The sequence below is a fragment of the Danio rerio genome, chromosome 18, assembly GCF_052040795.2.
Source record: "Danio rerio strain M-AB ecotype USA chromosome 18, GRCz13ab, whole genome shotgun sequence".
NCBI lineage: Eukaryota > Metazoa > Chordata > Actinopteri > Cypriniformes > Danionidae > Danio > Danio rerio.
In genome coordinates, this window is record NC_141038.1 from 16,899,709 (window position 1) to 16,927,071 (window position 27,363).

The 27,363-nt window shown below is 36.3% G+C and overlaps 1 protein-coding gene and 1 long non-coding RNA gene across 13 annotated transcripts in view; one reads left to right on the forward strand and one right to left on the reverse strand.

Moving 5' to 3' along the window:
- Nucleotides 1-27,363, reverse strand: part of ppfibp1b (PPFIA binding protein 1b) — an 82,491-nt gene that overhangs the window by 32,462 nt on the left and 22,666 nt on the right. For 3 of the 12 annotated variants that reach the window (XM_087292203.1, XM_087292200.1, XM_087292201.1), the window contains 11 exons: nucleotides 25,319-25,524; nucleotides 24,091-24,177; nucleotides 23,577-23,690; nucleotides 22,858-22,986; nucleotides 13,378-13,470; nucleotides 13,109-13,201; nucleotides 11,257-11,377; nucleotides 9,415-9,447; nucleotides 6,888-6,949; nucleotides 6,714-6,798; nucleotides 4,665-4,801 (listed from right to left, as the gene is read on the reverse strand). In XM_087292203.1, coding sequence (XP_087148329.1) covers nucleotides 4,665-4,801; nucleotides 6,714-6,798; nucleotides 6,888-6,949; nucleotides 9,415-9,447; nucleotides 11,257-11,377; nucleotides 13,109-13,201; nucleotides 13,378-13,470; nucleotides 22,858-22,986; nucleotides 23,577-23,690; nucleotides 24,091-24,177; nucleotides 25,319-25,524 — 1,160 coding nt within the window. 12 annotated transcript variants of the gene reach the window in all.
- Nucleotides 15,898-21,518, forward strand: LOC147839688 (uncharacterized). The gene is made up of 3 exons (XR_015514828.1): nucleotides 15,898-16,537; nucleotides 17,718-17,960; nucleotides 20,359-21,518. It is a non-coding gene; the product is annotated as an uncharacterized LOC147839688 (long non-coding RNA).

The following is a 27,363-nucleotide window of genomic DNA, read 5'->3' on the forward strand; positions in this document are numbered from 1 at the left end:
GTATCCGGTCCCTCCTTTTTAGTGAGATCAGTCAATGAGCTGACAAGGGCCGAATAATTAGGGACAAAACGCCTATAATAACCTGCCAGCCCCAAAAACTGTCTCACCTCCTTTTTGGTCTTAGGTCTCGGACAGGTTGCAATAGCTGCAGTCTTATCAATTTGGGGCTGCACCTGCCCGTGACCTAAGTGGAAGCCCAGATACCTTACCTCCACTCGCCCAATTGCGCACTTCCGTGGGTTGGCCGTGAGCCCGGCCCGTCTCAGCGCCGACAATACCGCCCTCAAATGTTGCATATGCCGCTGCCAGTTATTACTGTAAATGATGATATCATCTAGATAAGCAGCGGCATATGCTGTGTGAGGGCCGAGTATTTTGTCCATCAGGCGCTGAAACGTCGCCGGTGCCCCGAACAGCCCGAAACGGAAGCGTCACAAATTGGTGCAATCCAAACGGCGTAGTGAAGGCTGTTTTTTCGCGGGATATTGGAGATAAGGGGATCTGCCAATAGCCCTTCGTTAAATCCAATGTCGAGTAATATCGAGCAGCACCTAACCGGTCGAGCAACTCGTCAATACGCGGCATTGGATAAGCGTCAAATTTTGACACAGCATTCACCTTGCGATAATCCACACAGAACCGGACCGAGCCGTCCGTCTTAGGCACCAAGACAATCGGGCTGGCCCAGTCGCTGTGGGATTCTTCTACTACTCCCATTTTCAACATATTATTCAATTCTTCCTGAATCACTTTTTTCTTGTGTTCAGGTAGGCGATACGGCCGGGTCCTAACGACCACGCCCGGTTCGGTCTCAATATGGTGCTGAATCAGGTTAGTACGACCGAGCAGGGGCGAAAACACGTCAGAGTATTCACGTTGGAGGTGCCGGATGTCGAGGAGCTGGCTCGCTGAGAGATGATCGCCCCCGGTGACCAGAGCGCTCGGCCGTTCTCGGCCGGAGCTCTCCGGCCCCAGGTCATCCTCGTTAGTAACAAGCGTAGCCAGCGCCACGTCCTCCGGCTCCCTCCACTGCTTAAGCAGATTAATGTGATAAATCTGACGCGAGTCAGCCCTGTCCGAACAAACCACCTCGTAATCGAGATCACTGACTCGTCGTGTGACCACAAACGGCCCTTGCCACTTGGCGAGTAATTTAGAGCTGGAAGTGGGTAGCAGTACAAGTACTTTATCTCCCTGTGAAAATTTACGGAGTTTAGTGCCCTTATCATATCGCCGGCGTTGGTCATCCTGAGCCTTAAGCAAATTCTCTGTAGAGAGCCGCCCCAGTGTGTGGAGTTTTGCTCTAAGGTCCAGGATATATTGAATTTCATTCTTACTATTAGAAGGCTCGTCCTCCCAAGCCTCTCTAACAACATCCAAAACCCCTCTGGGCTGTCTGCCGTAGAGAAGCTCGAAGGGAGAAAACCCCGTGGAGGCTTGGGGAACCTCCCGCACAGCGAATAATAAGGGCTCCAACCACTTATCCCAATTTTTCGCGTCCTCGTGAACGAATTTACGGATCATTGATTTAAGCGTGCGATTAAATCTTTCCACCAGCTCGTCTGTTTGTGGGTGATAGACGCTGGTGCGAATAGATTTAATGCCCAATAATCCGTAAAGCTCGCGCATCGTGCGTGACATGAACGCGGTGCCTTGATCAGTGAGAATCTCCTTGGGGATTCCCACACGGGAGATGAGGCGAAACAGCGCCTCCGCAACGCTCTTTGCTGAGATGTTACGGAGCGCGACTGCTTCCGGGTAGCGGGTTGCATAATCCACCAGAACTAATGCAAACCGATGCCCGCGTGCAGATCGCTCTAATGGCCCGATGAGATCCATACCAATTCTCTCGAAGGGGATCTCCATAATTGGTAAAGGGCGCAACGGCGCTTTTGGGGTGGCCGGCGGATTTACCAGCTGACATTCACTGCACGCCGCGCACCATCTGCTGACGTCACCGTGAATGCCCGGCCAAAAGAATCGGGTCATGAGGTGATTTAGTGTGGCCGCCTGACCTAAATGTCCGGCCATAGGATTAGAATGAGCCGCCTGAAAAAGCATTTCCCGGCGGCTCTTTGGTACTAATAACTGGGTTGTATCTTCTTTTGTCTGAGCGTCTTGGGTCACTCGATACACCCTATCATTAATCAACGCAAAATACGGATAGGAGAGGGGTCGATCAGGCTGGAGGATTTTCCCAGCTGAGCGACACGTCCCCTATCCGGCGATTTCTTCTTCCAAGAAGCACCCGCACATAAAACTCCCAATAATCTATTAAATCCAGGCCAATTAGTTCCCAGAATTAGCGGGTGTTTGAGGTGCGGGTTAACTGCTACCTCTACTCTATGTTTTTTCCCTCGAAATTGAATGTCTATTGCCGTCAGCGTGTAGTGAATTATATCCCCGTGCACACACCTTACCCTTACCGTGCGGCTCATATCCAATGCCGGGTCTTGAAGCAGGCTTTGGTGGATGGAAGTCTGGTTACACCCCGAATCCACCAAAGCTTGATATGTACCCCCTTTTATACTCACTGGTACCCGGTATAGCCCGTTGCGACCGGGGGCGACGATTGGCGTGGCGGGGACGCGAATCAGCGCACTCGCCTCCTTCACGGAGCAGATTTTTGGTGCGCTATCCTCGTGCCTGCGACGCAAATGCATCGGCCCAGACCTTCCCACTATACCCCCGGGGCCAGCAGGAGCAACCGATTGAACCGGAGAGAATCCTGGCAGTGTCTGGGCAACCGCCAGGGGTCGTTGCTCCACCCCTCTGCCCGAATGGGGCCCCGCCCCTCTTGGGACGTTTGGCAGATCCGCCATTGCGCACCGCCGTCTGGGTGCAGGTGTGGGCGGTCCCCGCAGTCTGGGCCTGGGAACAGGAAGAGAGAGAGAGAGAGGGGGAGAAGAGAGAGAGGTTATTTCGCCGACCCTGGACCTCGCCACCAGGTGATTCTCCGCCAGTCGGATGGCCGTCTCCAGATCATCAGGCCGGTGGCACTGGACCCACTCCGATGTTCGGGAGGGGAGGCGGGTGATGAATTGCTCCAGCACCACGGCATCCACCAGTTGGGCGGTGGTTCGGCCATCCTGTACCAGCCATCTGCGGCAGGCGTCACGGAGCTGCTGGGCAAACGCAAAGGGCCGGCCGCCTTCAGCCAAAACCAGCGATCGGAAGAGCTGACGTTGCTCCTCCGGGTTGCGGCCGGCCCGCTTCAGATGAGCGTATTCCAGGAGATTCTGGGCCGGTAGCTGTTGTGCGGCGATCTGGGCTTCGCCCGAGAGCAGCGGGATGACTCGTACCGGCCACTCAGCCCGCGGCCAGCCACACGCCTCAGCCATCTTTTCAAAAAGATCCAGGAACACTTCCGGATCATCCTCCGGCACCATTTTCTGTAAGGCGATGGGAGGGTGGGCGGCAGATGTCGGAGCGGGCCGGATCCCCTGGGACAGCAGACTCCGGATTTGCTCGCGGTCCTCCCGCTGGGCCTCCATGAGGACTTGGAAATGTTGTTCCTGGATGTTCTTCAGTTCCACCAGCGTCTCATGTTGTTGTTGGTGGAGGACCGAGAGGGCCTGGATAGCTTCCGCAAATGGCATTCTTGACGGAGTGGTCATTCTGGCAGTGAGGCTCTTCTCCTTCCCCGGATTTCGGCACCACTGTAGTATAGTTCGTTGTTGTGTGGGAAGAAGAAGACAGGGTCGGCGATATCAGGTAAGCAATATATTTTATTTTGCTTTTCCACAGCACTAGCAAACTGTGCCCGTCTGTGCGTGTGTGTGTGTGTGCTCTCTCCTCTCCCGACTGCTCCTCCCGTTCTCCTTAAGAAGGGAGTCTCTCCGGCCCAATCACTAGAAAGACAGGTGTTATTTATCATTTCTGATTGACCCGCTGATTAGCTGCCGGGCTCCTAGCATGCTCTCCCCCCTGATTGGGTGTTTGATCACGCTTACCTCTCCACAACTATTATGTTTAAAATCTCTGTAAAACAACACTTATATTATTAAATATAAAAAAAAGGATTATTTCAAAAAGAATATTTTTACAGAAGGGCAACTAATTTTGACTTCAACTGTGTAAAAACAAAATTTAACTATTGTTAATTTTAGCTAAATAGGTTTAAGTAGTAAATTACAAAGTCTAAACTGAAAGAAATGAAAGCTAAAAAATGCTACCCATTAAAATAAATAGAAATATACAAATATTACTGCAAAATATAACACAACATAAATGGTAGTATAATATACTTGATTACAGCGCTGACAGATGCATTATGTGGTTCAAAAATGTTAGAGAAATCCTGTTGTATGCATCACATTTCAAGCATCCATCATCTCTGAACAGTAATATCTGAGGACATTCAGTCGCTCCATGACGAGTGAATATCTTGACATGACAGTATGAGCCACAGCTAGAATCTACATGCACTGCAAGTGTTCGATTTTGCCTTCAGCCTAAAAAAACACCATCAACACAGCTTTGCTAAACTGTCAATCAGCCATTGTTGCTCTAAATTAAGAGTAATTCTAGGTTGCGGTGCAGTGACTTCACATTAGCCACACCAAAACTAAACATAGTTCTGTAACAAGGATGCAAACTAGGCATTAAGAATGAATGGTGTGACCTCAAGGAAAATCTTACATGGTCTGAGATGTGAAGTGTACCTCATTTTGAGCTCTGGCAGCTTCCTCTGTGTACGCGAGCAGAGATTTGTCGGTGTCAATGGAGAAGGAGAGAGCGGTGGACATGGAGAGGGAGCTGTCGCTGTTACTCTCATCACTGTCTCCTTCTTTGACCTTTTCTGAAGACAAACACAGGGGACCATCAGTAGATCGGGACACGAGAACAAACACAGCCTGGCATTTATCAGCAGCACATTACCAGATTCAACTAATTGGGTGATTCCCAAGAAAATATATACAGGCCACATTTTACACCAATATCATAATATAACATTACATAATGCAAAAGTGTATGCTCTATGCTTCTGCATTTTCTAAGAGTCTTTATAGCTATAGTTTACAGTTTATAGTTACAGTGTTTCTATTAGAAAATCTTATATTGTTGCAATGACATTTATGATATATGACAAGATATATAATATAATATAATATAATATAATATAATATAATATAATATAATATAATATAATATAATATAATATAATATAATATAATATAATATAATATAATATAATATAACAAAATTAAATTAAATTAAATATAATATAATAATAATAATATTGCTCTATTCTTAACCCTAACCCTAGATAATAATGATGACGCAAATTCAGTATTAATCCACACAGTCGCAAAAGTTGAACTATTTTGAAAATTGATCGTGCCATACTTGTAAAGAACAGCTGATGGTGGCCATAGCAAAGACAAACGGCAAAAGATTGTGAGCTAAAAAACACACTTAAATTGGTAAAAATAGAAGCATGCGTCACGATTTCGACATGGTTTTAGATGCAATATGTGAACAGCCCACAGAGATTTAACCTGAGAGATGCAATACAAGCACTGATCCCTGTGTAATAAGTGATTACAAGCCACACAGATTGATTATAAGTTACAACACACTATTAAATACATATTTTGCACTACTACTGAAAACGAGGCAACCACTTTAATCACACTGATAGGTTGTCAATCATCAGAAAAACAACAGGAACAAATACAGCACACAGTTGGCTATACTGTAATATTGTTGTGAAAATAAACTTTAACTATATTGCCCACACTCGCATATCTGTCCATCTCTCAGTAATATTAATCTTTGTGTTATGATCAATCTTATGGTCCCCTTTGCTTGGCTAATGTTTAAAGGGAAAGGTGCATTCATGTTTTACCAGATCCGGCACTTCATATATGGCGATGTCTCGTATCGATGTTGATTCGAACACAAAACGAATCATTCATTCGACCCCAAGTCGTCTCTATTGTTTAAGATTCAATAGTTTTAAAAATAGTGCACTTTCAGATTTGAACCTGTGGATCTTTTCATTCACTTAGAGATGTGAAGGTCACTGCATGGAAGGTCATTTTCAAAAATCCATAATTGGGGCTCTTTAATTGTTATATTATGTACACCAGGGAGGTCCGGTGGCCTGCAGGGTTTAGCTTCAACTTGCCTCAACATACCTGCCTGGGTGTTTCAAGTATACCTAATAAGACCTTGATTAGTTTGTTCAGGTGAGTTTAATTAGTGTTGGAGCTAAAATCTGCAGGACACCAGACCTCCAGGAACAAGTTTGGTGATCCCTGATGTACATCATTAATAATTACATAAAAAATGTAAAAATTATTTGAAGTTGAAGAAATTAAATGATCTAACTTCAACTTAATTACACTGATATCTTTAACTGATTAAACATTAATTAAACTGTCCTTAATTAAAATGACAAAAGCACATAACTAAAACATATGCTTAAAAAACAGGTTCACAATAATAAGAAAATAAATTAACTTAATACTAAATACTGTAATAGTATATTAAATAAAGTCTGAAAAAAAGATTACTAATTAATCATCTGATCATAATCATTGGAAAAACAGCAAAACAAAGTATTAAGGAGAAAGCACAATTAAACAAAAATGCATGAGTGTGACAGCATTGTAACCACACTGATTACAGAATTAAATGTCTTGGAATGAATGAATACAAACGCATTTAATTCACATCATATTAAAAGATCAAGTAAAATAAATCACCTTTTCTCCCATGGGCTGACATGACCATCTCTTGCACTTTCTTGTAACGCATTAGTGACTGCCGCAACTCCTCAATCTTGCGATCCTACACAAAGAATATTTAGCAGCACTAAAAGCCAAGTTCTCTAATGATTTACAAAATCAAACAAAAAAAACTAAATGACCTAAAACTACCTTCTCCTCATTTGCCGCCATCAGCGACTCCATTGCCTTCTTCATCTTCTGTACTTCCATATCTGCAAAGCACAGGCTCAGTAAGCTGAAGTCCATTTCAGAAACACTAAATGTCAAAACATTAACTCTCAGACTGACATTTAACATCACATAAACTGTGGACAGACACGTCGAGCTGAAACACAACAGTGACCTTCAGTGACAATGTGAGAAACGTATACAATGGAAGCTGATTAAAGGGGTCATGAGATGTAAAATCAAAATTGCCGTAATCTTTTGATATATATGATGCCTTTGTTCCTTTAAAACATGCTGCAAGTTCATCACAGGGGTACATAGACTCCGCATCCAAATTATAAGCCCCGCCCATAGCCTATAGTTACTTAAGTGATTGAAACTTGCACCATGTTGTGTCACATTAAAAGGAAATAGTAATGATTAAAATTACAGCTGCTCTACACTGGAGACAGATGTGCTTTCATTGTCTTACGAACCAGGCACTGTTTAGACCAGTGAATTTCAACCTGTAGGCCGCTGTGCCCCAAAGGGCCATGACGCTATTGCAGGGAGGCTGCCAACTGTTATTAATAAAAATAACTTTTTTATTATAGCCTATGTAAAATTGTCTAGAATTTAATGTATTATGACTATTATGATATTTAAGTGACATGAAATAAATGATACATTTATAGTAGACGTTCATTATTCGGTTGGATTAATACCAACTTGTTAATTTAAGTTTTTTTATATGCTGAATACATGTCAATGGATCAAGTGCTCTAGTTCTCTGCTGGTTTTGACTGCTCATCTGAACTAGGGACTTGCACTAGCAAAACCAGATCCAAAATATGAGAAGTAAAATAATACTTATATTGATAAAGTAAGTTGGTGCAGGCGTTAAGATGCTTAAAACCTGCTTAAAAGATTGTTCAAATTATCAGTGGCATTCATTTTCAAAGGCAAATTTATTGGTATTTATCTATCTCACACAAGCAATGACAACACCCTTTTACTTGGAAAGCAGTGAGTGATAAATTGGCGCACACGGATGCCGGTTTCTCAAATAGTGAAATCAGTTTGGGATCATATTTGGGATTTAGATTTAATGCAAGTAGAGCAATGTAAACATTGCAAAGGTTGTTAGATTCAAATAACGTAGTGTAAAAACATTGTGAAACCAATATCCGTGCATTGTCCATTAATATAAAAAGCTTATCAGACATGGGTAGTATAAAGTAATATAAATAATGTATAGTTTTACACATCGGACTCATTCAAAGTAGCGTCGGTGCGCAAAACAAACGTTATGAATGCATGCTACACCTCCGACTGTACAGTGTGTTTTCTTCTTCTTATAATGCACAGAGTTTTGAGGTAAGGAACATTTTCATTTGCCATTCACTGGCAGTCGTACAGGCTCATCTAGTTCATCAAACTTCATCTTTTAAAATCTAAACCAAAAGCAGAATAAACAGCCTCATAACAGCCGGCATATCAGCGCGCTGCTACATTGGAAACATATGATTCGATTTGCGCCTTCCGATTGGTTCTCGGGACATAGCAGTTTTTGCTGTCAAAGGCAGGTGGCGTTTAGAGGCTTTTGCAAATAAACTGTTATTTCTGAATGGGCTGATGCTGGGATCTGAAAGATTTGAAGCAAAAATATATATACTATGTGCCTAAAGCAATCACTCAATATCAGTAGCTCATTTTTGGCGGAAGTGGCATTTAGCGTCTTATGCATCTGAACTGTACATACACTTAATTTTATAATGCTGTCGTCACTGAATGACAGTTTCATAAAGTTTCCTATGCAACGACATTAGCCCATCAAAACATTCTCCCTGTTAGTGACACACTAAAGAAGCTGCCCCTTAAAATTACAGAATTTTACAGAGTCAGGATGAGGGTTAAAAATAATAGTTTTTTTCAGACAAGTTTGTTTTCAAGTTTATATTCAACCTATATTTCAAGTTTTTCAACCTAATTACCATAGGTGAACCTCAGAAAACACATGAACTAAATAATGATTTAATAAATCCATGTCATGTCCCCTTTAAACGTGAGTGTTTGCAGCCACAGATAAAAGTGGACTGAGGTGACGAGGAGTGTGAACATGGGTTGCGGGCAATGCACTACTGCTGCTAATGAAGGGGAAAGAGGAGGTGAGGTGAGAAACTAGCTTTGGGGAACAGGAGGTGTTACAGTACGAGGTGACAGGCAAGAAACAAACAGACAATAATGTAAATATGACATGCCAGATGCTGACCACAATCTGACTCCTGTCAGAGCAACAACTTTAGATTCTCAAATTACTTTTGCCACTTTCCTAAAGCTAATATCTTGATTTTAAACCTATTAACTTCCTGTCAGACTGTAATATCTTGTGAAAAGCAAGCTTCATGCCCAAACATGCAGGCACAGGAAGCAAAGGACTAAGATGACAAAAATAGTACAAAGATTAAAAAACTGGTGGGAGAAAAAGGATGTATAGTGTATGGAGAAGGTAGACATGAAGTCCCCTTACGTTTCTCTTTGAGCCTCTTTTTTAATGTTTCCTCTGTATGGAAAACAGTTTAAGACAGAGTAATGATATGACATTTCTTCTGTTATTAAATGTGTTTGAATAGTAATGCAGAATGCATCAAATCTGAAAAGCTGAAGAAAAAAAACAACACTGAAAAAACGTGTGAATGAATAAATATATGAAGCAGGTTACACTTTACAACAAGGTTTAATTAGTCAATGTTAGTTGATGTATTTACTAACATGAACTAATTATTACAAATACTTGTACAGCATTTATTAATTAATCATAATTCAACATTTGCTAATAGTGTTATTAACATTCAAACTCATGCTTGTTAACATTGGTTAACCATAAGTTAACATGAAATAACATAAACAACTGGAATTTCATTAACTAACATGAACAGATCCTGTAATAAATGTATTGTTCATTGTTTGTTCGTGTTTCCATTAACTAACATTAACTAATACAACCACAGTGTAAAGTGTTACCATAAAGCAAAACATAGATCTAAACAATACAATAAGATACCAAGCAAAAACAAATAATAATTATATAACTAGAATACAACAAGCATACAAACATAAATAAATAAATTATATATCTAAAGCAACACAGACAAAACCTGAAATAAAGAGAAGAAAACAGCAAATATCTAAATAAACAGCAAACTAAATAAAACCTATAATAATTACATAAAACAAGGCCAGTGCAAGTGAAAATGGGGGTCTGTTCTTTGTAAAAGGATCACTCAGTTAGCTGGATTTGGTTTTTAATGATTTGGGGGGCTTCCAAAAACCAAGATAGGAAATGAAGTTAGGCAGGACATTTATAGTAGTTTTAGAACGATCTGATAGGCTAGCTAATAATTAGCGATAGGGATCAGCTGTAGTCCCTCATATTACATGCTCTTCTCAAAATTAGTTTGTGAAACTTCACAAAGTTAAAAAAAATAAACAAAATAAACTTCAAAATAAAAGTCTTTCCCCAAGGGGTTCAGAGAGAACATTTATTAATATGGACTTTTTAGACAAACACATATTTTAAGGTACCGACCCAACTTTAGTACAGATTTAACAAACAGTTTACTTTGAATATTTTTGTCATTTTGCACACATGGATAATTGAATATTCATCAGATGATGTCATTAGGCTGCTGTCACAATGTTGCAATGCAGCTAATCGATGCATTGCCGATCATTATTTTTGAGGATCGATAGAGCTGTCCTTCACAACACACGCAGTGATCTCAGATCAGTTCATCCAGACATTTTAATCTGATTCGCAAACTTGTTTGAAGAACCAAATTAGCCAGAGATCAGTTATCAAGATTAAAAAAAATCAAAGATGATTTGGCAGATCTTGGATCATTTACACGAGGTACGAAGAAAAGACCCCTGGGGGGGAAATCCACATCAAACAAACAAACAAACAAAAATAACTAAAAAAAAATAATGCTAATAATAAAAAAAAACTACAATTAAAACATACAAACCAAATTGAAAAAAATGAAAAGTGCAATAAATAAATAAACAATCAAAATCACAAAATAATAAACTTTTATAATAACATCACTAACTAAACCAACAAACTTAACAGGTGAAAATGTTAAAAAAAAAAACGTGAACTAACAAAAAAAAATCTAAATCAACAAATTAAAGACATACTACTTAGAAGCTACTACTTAAGCACCGCCTACTCCAACATTTGTCTCAAATTAGTCAGTACAGAATTACATATACAGCATAATCACAAGACAGCACCAGGCCTGCAGGGCATGCTGGGACAGGCACCACTTTGATTACGGAGTGTGAATAAGTGTGTCTGTACGTGACCCACCTCTCTCTGTGCCGTCGAGGCCTGCGGGCGTTGAGGATCTGGAGCCGCTCTCATCCTGCAGCCTCCGCAGATCCACACCATCTCTGCCCTCCTGCTGCCTCCTCAGTGAAACCAGCTCCTCCTGAATATTCAAAACACACACACGAATCTCACTGTGCTGAACCCACAGTCTGGACCTCCAACGCTTTATAGGTCAAGTACAACCAAAGCATGCTGTTACTAATTACTATCAGAGAGTTACAGTACACTTTGCATGCAAAACGTAATTTCTCCAAAAGATATACATTTATAAAAACATAATGCATCAAACTTATGGCTAATGACAAGTATTATTATTATTTTTATATTATTTATGATATTTTAGGCTTATTATGATATACATGCATAACAGCAATAGTAATAACCTATCAAAATACTAATAATTAAGCAACTAATAATAATTATTATTAATTATGATGATTCAATTCTAATAACAATTATTATTATTATTACTACTACTACTAAGTAGTACTTTATAAATAAAATGCAATCAATAAACAATTTTCAGATATTATCAGATTTAAAAAAAAAATAACAATAATAATTTCTAAATAATATTTTTTTAAATTTATAAATTATAATTGATAAATATTTAGAATTTAGAATATTAATCATTCATTTTCTTTTCGGCTTAGTCCCTTTATTAGTCCGGGGTCGCCACAGCGGAATGAACCACCAACTTATCCAGCATATGTTTTATGCAGCGGACGCCCTTCCAGCCGCAACCTATCTCTGGAAAAAATTTTGAAATAATAATTGATAAATAATAATTTATTAAAATATAATATGTAACAAAACCACTGACTTCCTATTTTATTCATATTTATAACTATTATTATTTATAACTATTATTATGTGTAACTATTTTTATTTTTAATTTTAATAATACTATTATTACTATCATTACTTTTATTTATAACTATTATGAACAAGAATCGTCATTCACTGAAGAGCTCCAAACACTGCTAAACAATTTCGAGTAGTTATTATTATTATTATTATTATTATTATATTTGATATTAATTAAAATATATTTGCACAATACCAATAATAACCAATAAAACAAAAATAATTATTTTTATCATGTTTACGGATTATAATTAATAACAAAAATTATAACTATTATATTACTACTACTACAATGACTTTAATATTAATAATTAATCAAAATATAATGTTCAAATCTAATGGCTTATTATTTTATAATCAAAATCTAATTATTTAAACTAACAGCTTTTATTATTATTGTTATTATTATTATTACTATTACTTATGATCAGCATTCCCTTAAGAGTTCAAAGCATTGGCAAGACGGGAGTTTACACACACAGACACACACTAGAGTAATGCAAACCTCACACATAGCTGTTTGAAGCATGCAACGCAGCTACAGTAGGAAGCAAGCGACCGAAATAGCTTCTCCTGCATTATAAGGCTGTCTCAGCTTAAACATCATGTAGAGCCTCGCACTAAAGCATACTTGTGGTTAATTAAACATGCTGAGATCTTATACTGGTGCCACTGCTTAGAGATTTAATGAGCAGCTTTTACATCAAGATGAAAACGTCTGTCTGTAGTCTCTACATAGAGCTAAACAGAGAACTTTGGAGAGCATTTCTTGATTCTGTAGTGACGTAAGCAAAAGAAACTCATCAAATAGTGTACTAAGAACATATTTGAACACTGAATGTTAATAAAACAGTAAATCCAACCACTGTTTATTTATTAAAAGTGCCAAAAACAAAGTTACAATGAAGGAAAAAGGGTCTCCGGATCAAAACCACAAGCAGAAACCAGGCTGAGGTATGCAAACCTTGAGTGCCTCGATTTTTTGTTCCTTCCTCTGTTTCTCATACTGCATCTGGCCCATTTTCAGTTTCAGGCTAGAAAGTTTGGCCATTAGCGACTAGAAGCACAGAGGTTAGCCAAAGAGGAAAAAGGAAAATAGACACTTAAAGACAACAAGAAAGGTGACAGGTTGTGCAAGAGAGATAAGAGCAGAAGAAAAACACTTGAGGATAAAAATTAAGAGTATTGTTATTTTCAGTAGCAAGGAGATATGAATATGGATAAGATACTAACCTTAGTGGATTTCAGTTTCTTTTCATACTGTAACCGCTCATTCTCCATCTCAGAAATGCGATATCTCAGTTCATTGATCTCCAAAATCAAACCCTAAAAAAAAAACGAGGGAAAAATTAATCATTTATTTATTGCCACATCAGCAACTTATGGTTATTTCATAAGAAGAATAATATATATAGGAACATATAATAACAACAACAATTTTCTACATCAATAAGAGCCAATAATAAAAAAAAAAATAATAATTTGACGTTAAAAACATGATTTTTTGTACGTTAAATTACTTAAATATTTGGTAAAACTTTATTTTAAGTCACAATTCATGCTATTAACAAACCATTAACTAAGGCCAAGTTTACACTGTCAGGACTTGATGGCCAATTCTGATTTGTTGCCTTTATCTGATTTCTTTTTGCCGGTCTCTTTACATGTTCTTTTAATTGTGACCCATATCTGATTCCTGCGTTTACACTTGCCATACAATTTACGACATTGCGTTTGCGCAAATTCAAAGTCTCTTTAGTCTTTGGTAAGGCCGGTTCCAGCATCTGCGCCACACTAGTCACGATGAAAGAAATTATCTTGCTTTTAGCTCTGCGAAATATGTGAAGTTCGCCCAACTTTACAATGAGGTGGAGAAGAATATAAAGGGCTGTCATTGCAGCTTCCGCCTATGATAAACCATATGTGTCCTCCACCATTCAGAGGATTTTGTAGGTAAGAGAGAAATCTCAGGTCTGGTGGGAGCCAATTGAAGCAGGCTTTAATGAGAAGCGGTAGGTCCAAAATTTAAGAATGAGCACTCACACGCTCTTTCTTCTACGTCATTAAACTATGGAAAATTACCACAATGTTTAATGACGTACAAAACGAAATGCCTCAATAAATCTGATCTGGCATACGAGCAAAAAACAAAAACAAAAAACAAAATTATGTCTCATTTAACTGGCAGTTTAAACAGAATCTAAGGCTATTAGATTTAGCTAAATAAACAGCTAATTAGCTTCTTATTAATATTTTGTTGATTAGGGATGTAGAATAAAATCGTACTTTATAACTACAAATTAATAATACTAATTACCATTACTAACTGTTATTATCGCAAAAGCAGGTGATAAACTAGTTGGTAACAGCATAAATTGTACCTTAAGCTAAAGTTTTACCAAAAATTCTTAATGGAGAGACATTTAGGAAAAAATATCTATTAAAGCAGTCTCATTATAGACCATTTTGAGGGATGTAAACAAAAACAAGAGAGTTGTTTTACATGAAGTTATGATTGAATTGCCTCTTGTTACAATTATGAAATAGTTTGATAACAAGCAGGAAATGTTCATGAACCAATGACATCACCACATTGAAATGATCTACAATATCCTTGTCCATTTGTCTTGAAAATTGTTCATTTTAAAAAATGTTTTATGGTGATGGACACTCCACAATCTGGACAGAATTCAAGTGTACGTCTAATTTAGGCAATGCAAGTTTATTTTTATACAGCACATTTCATAAACAATGATAATTCAAAGTGCTTTACATAAACAAGAAAAAAAGAAACAAGTTTAACAAATAAAAACAATTAAAAACAGATTAAAATGTTTTAAAACTAGTTTTAAAGAAATAAAAAAGACAATTATTATAATATTATAATAAAATTATTATAATTATAATAATTATATTATAATAAAAGACTTATTTTAAATAAATTATTTAAATGAACAAAAATTCATTTAAAAACTGTTTTGTTTTAATAACTAAATAATTAAATGTGAAATAACTGGTAAATGAAAAAAAAATAGAGTAAAAGCTTGCAACTGCACTTCCATTGGTATGCCATCAAATTAATTTAAATAAAACACAAAACAATTTAAAATAAAATGATCATGGCCATATTCCTTAACAACCTGATTTAAAAAGCTTCAGAGAGCAGCCTAGATTTCACGTTTGAAATGGTTTGTTTAGCAAACACACTAAGTATTCAACCTTTAGAAACGCTTTACGAGGGAAAAACAAGAATGTACAGTGATGAGCTTCTGTTCAGCATTCAGGCCTTTCGGGACAGAGCTTTTTGTCAGGATGTCTAGCATTCAGTTGTGGATTTATAATTCAGTAAACAACAGAACTGCCTCCAGTTGTAAATACTGCTTAAAAGAAATCTAATCTGATATGTCCACTGAGCAGTGATCTGAAAAACATAAGGACACATTTTTGGACTGTAGTTCAAATGTTTGGGGTCAGTAAGATTTGATGGTTTTACTCAGTGTAGGATTAAATTGATGAAATGTGACATCTAAAAAAAAACTATTTTAAATAAACGCTAACTTTATATTTATCAGAGAATCCTGAAACAAACTAGGGATGCAACGATCAACCGATTTCACTATTAATTCAATTTGTTACGGTTAATTAATTGTAAAGGCTTCTTAACACCGTGTTTCTGCACGGAACAAAACTGCTGCAACTAAACAAAGCCAACTGTGCACTAGTTCAAAGTTTCAAGTTTGCACACAGAGGCTACTACTATACGCACATTGGATTAACTATGGCTGAGGCTATTAACCAAGGTCCATTCACATACTGAGTCATTTGCACACGCAAGTTTGTTATTTATAATGAAGTAGTGTGGCTTGCGAGCGATTTCGGGAGGGACGCTCACAATTTCCAGGCGCACCTAGTTAAAGGATTCTGCGAGCGCAACCCGAGTCACAGGACAAGAACTGAACAGTGAGCTTCATACTTTGATGGAATATACAGAGTTTTTACTACAAAAAGAAAAAAAAAAAAAAAACCAAATAATTTTGTATTGTAGTTAATCAAAAGTGCCTTTCAGTGAGGTTCAGCAGCCTTTGACTACATTTGTTCTCTTTAAAAGGGAAACACTTAGCTAATATGATGATTAGATTAACATTTGACAAATGCATTTTTTATTTTATTTATTCATTCATTTGTTGTTTTGTAATTTATTTTTAGTATAAAATTATTACTTATGTTTAAATGCCCAAAACTTTTTTCACCTACTTCCAAGAAATGTACTATTGTTTGTTTTTATTATTGTTTTATGCTGTATTTAGTTATAAAGCAAAAACTCTAAAGAAAAAAACATTTAAAATAAAATGAACGAATCACTCAAGAACCAACCATCACTAGCCTCTACATTGTTGTTTGTCTACAACCTTAAAGCAGATCTTGTTTTCTTGTCGACATTTCTATTTTCCTTTCAAGGTATTTTGTTTAGTGATTAGTTAGTTAAAGAGATAAATAACACTTCAAAATATAAGGAGTTTTCATGTGATTTTCTAAACTAGTAGTGTTTTGAAATTGATGAATGCATAATAATCGTGATAACCATAAAATTCCTCAGACTATAATCATACAATTAAAATCTATAATAAATCCATCCCTAAAAAAAAACCACATCACTTTTTACAAAATATCAACACTGACAACAAACTTCTAAAGGATTGTGTGACACTGAAGACATGAGCAATGCTGTATATAAGCGTTTATATATAATATATATTTAAGCGTGACCAATAAATATAGCAATGGTAACCAAAAAAATGTAATAATTTTAGGAACATTTTAAATGATTTTATCCTAAACATTTTACATTTTCAGATTCAGTACTGATAATGTTTAAAAAAATAAAAAATAAATAAATCAAAAATAGCTTATTATAGTGCCAGTCCTTAAAAGAAAAAAACTGGACATTTTAGGAAACAAAAGCAACCCCGATCCTTGCTGAGACATTAAATTATGTGGAAGTTAAATAACACAGGAAACAGCAGAAGTCATTTATATCTTTGACAATTTTGTTTACCAACCTAGACCAAAATTACTTGCCAACTGAGTGCACGGTTAACACAACAAATTATCTGTATCTCTGCTCTAGAATTTTCTAAAAAGAATGAATAACAAAATCACTTAACAACATGCCTTGAAAGGAAAGCTATGTCGACAAGAAAACAAAACCTGCTTTAAGGTTGTAGACAAACAACAATGTAGAGGCTAGTGAGTGATGAGTGGTTCTTGAATGACTTGTTCATTTTATTTTAAAATATTATTTATTATAGTTTTTGCGGACATAAAAACAAACCCATCATGAAACAATAATCTGTGCAAAATGTAAAATAAAGCATGAAACGAGAGAAAATGGTGACATACTAGACATATATGACACAGCAATGGATGTAAGTGAGAAAGACAAAAAAATAAAAAAAAAATAAAAAACTCAGAAATCTTCAGAAATTAAACAACACTATTAGTCTTTGTGGTGTTTTAGAAAAAAAAAGACTGGATCCCACATTTTATTAAATTTTGCAGAGTTCCCAGAAGAGAAGTTGTTTATTAAATTCTTTCCAAATGTGAAGAGGAGGTGAGTCCAAGAAGCCAATCAGAAAAAAAAGAGGCCTAATATTTTTTAAAGATTTTTATGTCTTAGACGAAAATAGTTTGACCTGAAGGTATGTAAAATTAGTTTATTTTGGATTAATCTTTTATGTGACTTGAGAACGGTGAGTCCTCTCAGGGAGTGATTTGTTCACTTGCATATGCACACATTGTGCAGATGGGGTAGAACAGTGGTTCTCAAACTGTGGTACGCGTACCACTAGTGGTACGCGGGCTTCCTCCTAGTGGTACGCGGAGGAATCGCTGAATAATGAAAGAAACAAATAACACTTTTAATCCTTTAATGCGTAATATAACATTGATGTGATCAGCACTGGCTGTTTTGTGAAGCGTACGACCACAACGCTGTGCTTAGAGTGTTTATTTTAGTGCATTGTGTCATGAGCTGCTGAAAATCAGTTTCCGAAGTTTAAGAATTGATTCTGAAGCGTGATTTGACTGACATGAAAAGTGGCCAATCACAGTCGACCTTGTCTAGTTGCGTGAAACGTAAGGGCGGGACAAAGGCTTTCTGTGTTGCAGAAAAAACTACTTAAAAACAAATGTTTTGTTGGAATAATGCTTCTCGGATGTTTTCACTACAGAGATGTCTAGCAGAGTAATTAAACCGCGGACACATTTCCTGCCTATTTGATGATCTTCATACACGTTTCGCTCTCCGACAGCTAGTCGACTCGCCTCTGACCTGTCACTCCTCTAAATACATTCTGAATGGCGGCGCGGGAATGAAGGTATTGCGCAATTACTCATTTCTGCAAATGCGGCGAGTGCTTTATTTTAACACGAGAGCGCATTCATGTACCCAAATCGCTAAAACAGATATGTGAGCTCTTAAATAGGCTTTTTTCAAATGAACTGCAAGTCCTCTCAGGATCGCCTGTGTGCTCACATAGAATACAATCGCGATCTCTCCACTATTAAAGTAGACATTATTTATCTTTGCTCCTTGACTAAATTTAGTCAAAAGTATTCAAAGTTATCAAATATTTAGAAATAGATTGATACATGATCGATGACAATGCTAATGGTCTTCTTATTTGGCTGTGTTGTGAAGTGAAACTTACTTTTAGCAAAGGTGGAACATTTTTTTATTTCTTTACGACAAAATAATTATGCTGGAAATGTTTCTGGATGAGGTATTTGTGTGATTTATACATTTAGCTGTATTCTGATCCGTCTTAAAGCATTACAGGTCAAAGCAATCCATTGTTAGCCTACTTATTGTTTATTTATCACAATTTACAATAAGGCTCTTAAAGCACTGCTTTGATAAATGTAATGTCGTCATATTTCAAATACCTCAAGTAAAATGAAGTCATTTGTTTTATTTTTTTACTGACAGTGTACTTGTATTTTTTTACGTTTCTATTTTAGATTAAGATCAAGTGTAAAATAAAATCTACATGTGATGTACAGTTATTTAAGAAACAAATTTGCCATATTGTAAAGAAAATAGTGTAAAATATGTAAATAAAAGGCTAAATTTAAATCTTTTTACCATATACTTTAATTTAACCTTTCAAAGCTTAAAAATATATATTTTTAAAAATGGGCAAAAAGTGTCTCTATGGCCTTAAAGATTATTTGGTAGTTTTACCAGTGCTGTTGAAAAAGATTAATTGTCATGAAAGGAAAAATTGACTATACTTCCTTTGTTAGTGCAAATTATACATGTAGCTTTGGGATGTAAGCAATCAAACCATTAAATCAGGTTTACACTTAAAAAAAGTGATTTCATAATGAAAATCTGATTTTTTTTTCAAAAGTAACCAACTAGTACTTTTTAAAAGAGTAATTTGTACTTTTACCTAATATTAGTATTATTTACTAAAAAAAAATTTTATTTTAGCAGTGTAATAGTATTTTTACTTGAGTACAAAAAAGATTTCACTAGCACTTAGTGCAGGTTTATTATACTATTAATATATGATTAATAAATATTATTATTAATGGTTTTTATTTGTATCTATTCCTATGCAATGTTTTATGGGTTGCTGAGAATACATTTCAGGTCTTCAATACATAGCATGTCAGTCTTGAAAAAAAAAAAAAATAGGTGCTGGTAATGATTTTCATTAGGCTGTGCCTGTATGAACCCTGTCATGTACATTTAACATTTATTTCAAGATTTGTCTTAAAGTGTATGAATATGACATATAGCCTATATTTATAGGGTCCAAGCAGCATTTCCAGCTTTTGATGAATAGGCTACTATGAATACTTTAGATTTAAGTACAGCAGTTTTCTTTTTACTTTTTAAGAACAGCGCCATTTTTTTATGAACTTTTAAAAGCACATTTTAACTAAAACTTTTTTTTTTTATCTGCAAGCACAGTTAATGTTCAGACTATTTCAAATTTTTAAAGTGACTGACAATAATACATATTCTTACTAATAGGAAGTAATCTGCATCGTTTTAAAACTGTGCACACCTGTAGCTGCTTAATTAGGCTTACGACGCTATTTTTTAGTACTGGTTAAAAAATAGCGTCGTAAGGTGGTACTTGGATAGACGATTTTTTTCTAAGGTGGTACTTGGTGAAAAAAGTTTGAGAACCACTGGGGTAGAAGATTAGTTCCTTTCAAGTCTTCTACTGGGTTTGAGTCATTTGTTCAAGCCAATGATATGAAGTCAGAGCCAGAAAAAGATTTGATCTGTTCATTTCTGGAATCCTTGAATTTGAGTTTGATGAAGACTCGAAAGGATAACTAATCATGGGTCCTTTCAGCTCAGACGATGTGTATTGGTTAAGCATATATGGGCCTAGCGACACAGTGGCGCAGTAGGTAGTGCTGTAGCCTCACAGCAAGAAGGTCGTTGGTTTGATCCTCGGCTCAGTTGGCGTTTCTGTGTGGAGTTTGCATGTTCTCTCTGCGTTTGTGTGGGTTTCCTGCAAGTGCTCCGGTTTCCCCCACAGTCCAAAGACATGCGGTACAGGTGAATTGGGTAAGTTTAATTGTCCGTAGTGTATGAGTGTGTGTGTGTGTGTGTGAATGTGTGTGTGGATGTTTCCCAGAGATGGGTTGCGGCTAGAATGGCATCCGCTGCTTGATAAGTTGGAATCATACGCAACTAAGATTATTCAATAAACTCTGCTCTTTCTTTATCATCATTACTTTGTCTGCTGCTTCTGTTCTTCTGTTTCTCCTATGTTGATAGGAGATTAATTTAGTAGAATACAGGTGAACAGGTTTAGGTACTGAGCAGCTCTGCTGGCTTGTTGTCTGGGTTTTCTGACAGGATCTGGTTTCCAGGACTAGATCTTATTTTTATCTTAGATGGAGAATGATCTAACACTGTGAACAAAACTTAAATGTTGGTAAAATGATCTGAACTTACCGTCACTAGTAGAGACACAAACTTAAAATATTTTTCACCATTTGTTGAAGAATTCTGAATATATTGATAGCAGCTCTTGCTAAGCCTGCTATGGACAAAAAACTGAAAGCCACCCTAGACAACAAACCAGCTGGTTTGTAGTGTGTACGATAAGAGTCTGGTGACTGTATTTGGGCCACTTTGGCAGGAAGTGCATTTCTAAACCAAACAAAGCGCTCAAATATGGTTTGTTGTTTATCGAAACTCACTACTGATTAAAATTCTTAAATAGTTTTAAAGAAGTCTCTTCGGCTTAACCAATCCTGTATTTATTTCATCCAAAGTACAGCAAAAAAGTACAAATTTGAAGAATTTTTAATATTCAAAACAACTGATTTCTATTTGAATCTATTTTAGCATGTAATTTATTCATGTAATTATTAATTTCCAGAGCTGAATATGTTTTGCATCATTACTCCAATCACATGATCATTTAGAAATAATTCTAATATTTTGATTTCCTGTTCAAGAAACCTTTATTATTATTATTATTATTATTAATATTATTATCATCATCTTTGTCGTTTTAAAAGAGGAGTAATTTTAAAGAAAGAATGATCCAAAGATTAGCTAAAAAAGCTTTTGTAATCAATCAAATGCTTGGAGTCACTATAACCTTTTAGTTAAGAAATTATTACTTTAAATAAAAAAATAATTAATTATTAATAATCATATATTAACAACAACAAAAAAAGAATGTATAATTATAAAAAAAAAAAAAATCACAAAAATAAATTAGATTTTTAAATATATTTAAATAGAAGAAATTTATTTTACATAGTACAAATCTTTTAAAATGCCACTGTTTTTCTGTACTTTAGATTAAATGTGTTCAGGCTTGTGAGCTGAAGAGACACAGTAAAGTAACAATTTAAATTGGCTAATTAAAATACTTCAGTCAACTTACTATTTTTGTTTTCGACTGTAATATTTTAATGTTGGGATGATTTTAACCATGCATGCTATGCTTTTTGTAGTAATAAACTATATTTGCTTTTATAGCTTTTGATTTGAACAATGTTTCAATGGTCAACATTTGGCAGGAGGTAAAAAGATAAAACTAAAACAAATAAAAATAGAAAAAAATACTTATATGTATACTTTATGTTGCAATGCAGCCAAAAAAATTGAGATATCATTTTCGGACCATATCACCCAGCCCTAAAATCCATTCCAATAGATCCCAAAACCCTCTAAGTGAAGACCCTTCATACTCCCTAACAACCACAGCGGCACCTAGTCTTTAGTGGTAATAACTACTTTCTAGAAAGAGAAGAGGCCACCCAAAACCAATTTTTGGAGAGGAAATGGTATCTGGTAAAGGCTGTTTTTTGCATTTGTCCAGACAGCAAACAAAGCAGACTACAGTTCAAAGCCCAACATTCCAGTGCACTAGAACAGATCGCTGTACCACAGCATGACGTGATTGGTAGATGTCCGAGCGCATTGTTGAATGGAAGTCTTTCTGCTTCAGGCTTGTACAGAAACAAAAGGTTGGCTATACTGCCAAATCACGATTGTAAATAAACATTCAAGCCATTTTTCAGGCAAACTGCAATATGCTAAACAAAAGAGCTCTGTGCACCAACGGCGGAATCACAAATTAATTAATGACTAGCATTACAGCCATTGACATTTTCAAACAAAGACGTAATTACATAATTGTTTCCCTCGTGCATGTTTCTTACCTCATCTCCGAATCTCTCATCAAAATCAAGTCTCTCTTTATCCATTGCTGCTAACTTCAGTTTCAAATTGGACACTTCTGTCATCAGCTCTAGCTTTTGTGTCTCCAATGCTGACCTGCACAGGAGCTCCTTGGAACACAAGTTAAAAAAAGGTACATATTGAAATATGAACAAAGGAAATATACTCATCAGCCACTTTATTAGGTACAACTGTCCAACTACTTGTTAACACAAATTTCTAATCAGCAAATCAGATGGCAGCAACTCAATGCATTTAGGCATGTAGATAGTCTGGACGATTTTGCTGCAGTTCAAACCGAGCATCAGAATGGGGATGAACGCATATTTAAGTGACTTTGAACGTGACATGGTTGTTGGTGCCACAGTCACCAGAGCTCACTCCAAAAGAGCACCTTTGGAATGTGGTGAAACACATATCATGTCAATATGGACCAAAATCTCTGAGGAATATTTCCAATACCTTGTTGAACCTATGCCATGAAGGATTAAGACAGTTCTGAAGGCAAAAGGGGGTCCAACCCAGTTCTAGTAAGGTGTACCTAATAAAGTGGCCAGTGAGTGTATGTATATAGATGAATTTTATGGACTATTTGCATGTAATTATACAGTATAGTGAAAGTATGATAGCGCAGAAAACCAGCTCCATTGTGCACCCAACTTAATTCTATCATCGATAAACGGATTATTTCTGAACTCACCTGCTGTAACATTTCTTCAGTGGCGTTTAGTTTTTCACGGTGTTCATCAAGGCACAGGTCTAGGTCCCTTATTTTTTCTCCCTGCGCATCCACTTGATCCGTCAAAACACTCACCTTTAATAAGCAATGAGCATTTAACTGAGGCCTTATTTATTTGCTTATCTGCAGTACTGTTCAAACACTTGGGGTCAGTAAGATTTTGTTAAGAATAACATTATTAGTTAGCAACGGTGTCAATTTATTAACAACATTAAGTCAATTTTTATTTATAATATTAGTAAGACATTTATTCTTGAACAGTTCTCCAGAATAAAATAAGTAAATCGCAGTTTCTGATGGATCATGTGAGACTATTGTTAAAGGTCTACTAAAAATTTCGCACTGCCATCACATAAATCAAGTAATTTTTTTAATTTCTTACAAAAGAATAGAAAAATAGAAAAATTAATAGGATAAAAATCTTGAGACCTCAAATGTTTGATTGTCTTGTATGTGCATGTATATTACAAATTACCTGAAGCACAAGGGATTCTTTATCACTTTCAAGACGATTAAGTCTGTCCTGGTAAACATCACCAGAGATGGAAATGTGTCCATTTGACTGTTCAAAATGCCAAAACATAAATATGTATATTAGAAATTTTCTGAAATCCAGCCTTAAAACGTTTCAAAACAAAACATTCTACGAGAAAAAAACTACAAGTTGTTTTGTAATTCAATAAAACTAAGAAAAAAAGGGTCTGTTATTATTCAAGGTTTTCATGCACCATTTATTGTGCCGGCTAAACGTTAGCATTGGGTGAATGAACATAATACCATATTTAGACAGTTTATAAGGAGTTTATGTCTTGACTTTCACTTGGCATTTCTTCAGTCTGTCTCAAGACACACAAGAATAATGCTTCTTGGATCTGCAGTAACATTTACTAAGAGAATGGGGAAGGTTCTTAATATGCAGCACTCTTAATATGAAAAAAGAGCTAATGCATACACTGAAATAAAAGATTTAAAGATGATTCCTTGGATTAAATTTTTTTCAAGTTAAGTGGTTGTAAATAATTTTTTTGGGTTGAATTTAAACAAACAAATTAAGTTGAACATTACTAAATTTAATTTGTTTGTTTAAATTCAACACTTTTGTTTTGTATTCAACATTGCACTCATTTTTTTTCAGTGTACGGTGCTTAGCATTGGGCTATTGTAGCTAAAAACTAAAACTTAAAAACTATAAAAACTAAAATTTTTGCTGCATTAAAGACAATGAAAATTAAAACTACGAAATAAATATTATAGTTCTAATTATATTATAATTATCGAAAAAAAAAAGATTTTCAACAAAAAAAACAACAACAACAAAATGACTAAAACTTAAACTAAAATAAAAAAAACAACTATTAACTACCCAATTTAACTTAATAAAAAGATAATTACTTGATCATACTAAAATAACATTAATTATACTATACAGGCAAACAGTAAAAAAACAAACAAACATGATGTCATGATTAAAATGATCTCCTCAGACCTAACAATAACTACATATACAGAAAATGCCTCTAATGCTTCTAGCACTTTGACTCTGACTAAAAATACACTACATGCTTTTTGACAACTATAAATGTAAGACGTATAAAAATAACCATGTGCTTCCTCTCAACATGGCAACACGTAGTATGTTAGCTCATGTTCATGTCTAGAGTAGACGCAGTGAATTCCAGGGTTGTGGAATGTGGTTTACGCACCAGGTGACCATGCAGCCACTCCACCAAACTGTCTGCGGTGGAGTCTGGGATCTGGCAACGCAAGCTCTCTCTCTCTTCAGTCTCCATGAGCTCCAGTATGCCCCTCAGGTCCTCTAGTAAGTTTAGCGCTCGCAGGCTTCCCATGAAGGGCGATGTCGGGGACTGACAGTCAAAGATGCCGTTGGAATAGTCCAGAGCCTTGGAGCCTGAGTGCCAAAAATGAATGATCAAAGATATAAAAAGGTATTTCACTGTGAAGTTTCAGGTCTTGTTTTTTTTATTTCTGAATAACTGAAATCTAATTTGATTCTCACCTCTTCCCGACTCTTTCCCTACCATAGTTTTTCTTTTTAATGTCAGATTCATTGTTTTAGCAGTACTTCTCTTTATGATTTGCCTGATGTCTTCTGTTTAAGTCTATTTGGATTAAAGGGGTGGTCTACTATGATAACATATTTCAAGCCTTAGTTGATGTGTAATGTAGCTGTGACATTTCTGAACGTAATATGCTCAAAGTTCAATGCAATGGGAGACATTGCCTTTTGCAGAGTTAGCTTATAAAGCCTTCAGCAAACAATTTTGGGAACAACAAAAAAATACATCTGGGTTAGTGAGATAATAAATGCTTTGGGTTACGTGCATACACCACGCTGTAATGTCATAGCAGAGAAAGCTAAAATGCCATCCAAACGTTGCTATTTCCACAGAGCTTCTTTTGTTTCTGTATGTGGGCTTTCAAATGACATGGCACAAAGAGAGAAGTGCTAACAAATCAATTTTAAATATGTTGCAGAGAATTAAAAAATACATAGAGCTAGCATTTGACAAAGGACAGCGTCCAGAATCTCTTCCAGTTCAGTGCTGGATTCAGCTAAAACTTCTCAAAGGAGCAGCTCCAACCATAATAGCAGAAGCTGTGAATTGTAAGCCACAACCTGTAAGTGTTTTTATTTGTTAAAATTTATTTATTACAGGCATAGTGTCAAGCGTTAACGGTATGTTGTAGCAAGGAAGTAAAAAAAATATATAAATATATTTATATATATGAGAAATGCTGTTTGGCACCTTTAACAAATTAGCTACAAATTTATATTTCTGTCTGATTCAGGCTCAAACTGATATGGCTAACAGGTTCTCTGACCGACAATATTTAAAGAGTAAAAAAACAAGCAAATGTAACTACAGCCACATTACAAACTTTATAAGTTACATTTTCAACCTTAAGCAAATTTGCAATTCTACATTAAAAATTTGTGAATAAAGTGAGCCATCCAGTGAGCCAAAAATCCTCACTTTCAGGTAAGTTACTTACTAATAATAATAATAATAATAATAATAACTCCTTACATTTATATAGCGCTTTTCTGGGCACTCAAAGCGCTTTACACAATGGGGGGAATCTCCTCATCCACCACTAGTATGCAGCATCCACCTGGATGACGCGACGGCAGCCTTTTTGCGCCAGACAGCACACCACACACCAGCTGATTGGTGGAGAGGAGACAGAATGATGATATGCCAATCATGATATGGGGAGGTTTAGGAGGCCATGATGGACAGAGGCCAGTGGGCAGATTTGGCCAGGATGCCCCTACTCTTTTTCAATTTTTAACGACCACAGAGAGTCGGGACCTCGGTTAGTGTCTCATCCGAAAGACGGCGCTCACTGAGCAGTATAGAGTCCGTGTCACTATACTGGGGCATTAGGACCCACACAGACCACAAGTTGAGCACGCCGGCCTACTGACTATAAAAATAATGATTCAAATGAGTGCATATACATACATGTATTCTATACCTTATCTGCTACCTTTTTTTTTAGTATGACCTTGGGTGATGTTTCAAGCAAGCCGTATACTGTTACCAAAATGTGACGTATACACATTGCTGACCACTGATTGGTACGAGAGAATCATTACATCATTATGAATACAGGTTAATTTATATACATATTTAGGGGTAAATATTGATTATGAGCTTAATTGGCACTCTCAGGAGTCAAGCGATTACACTTTTTACGCAGACTAAGATTATTTGGAGTGAGT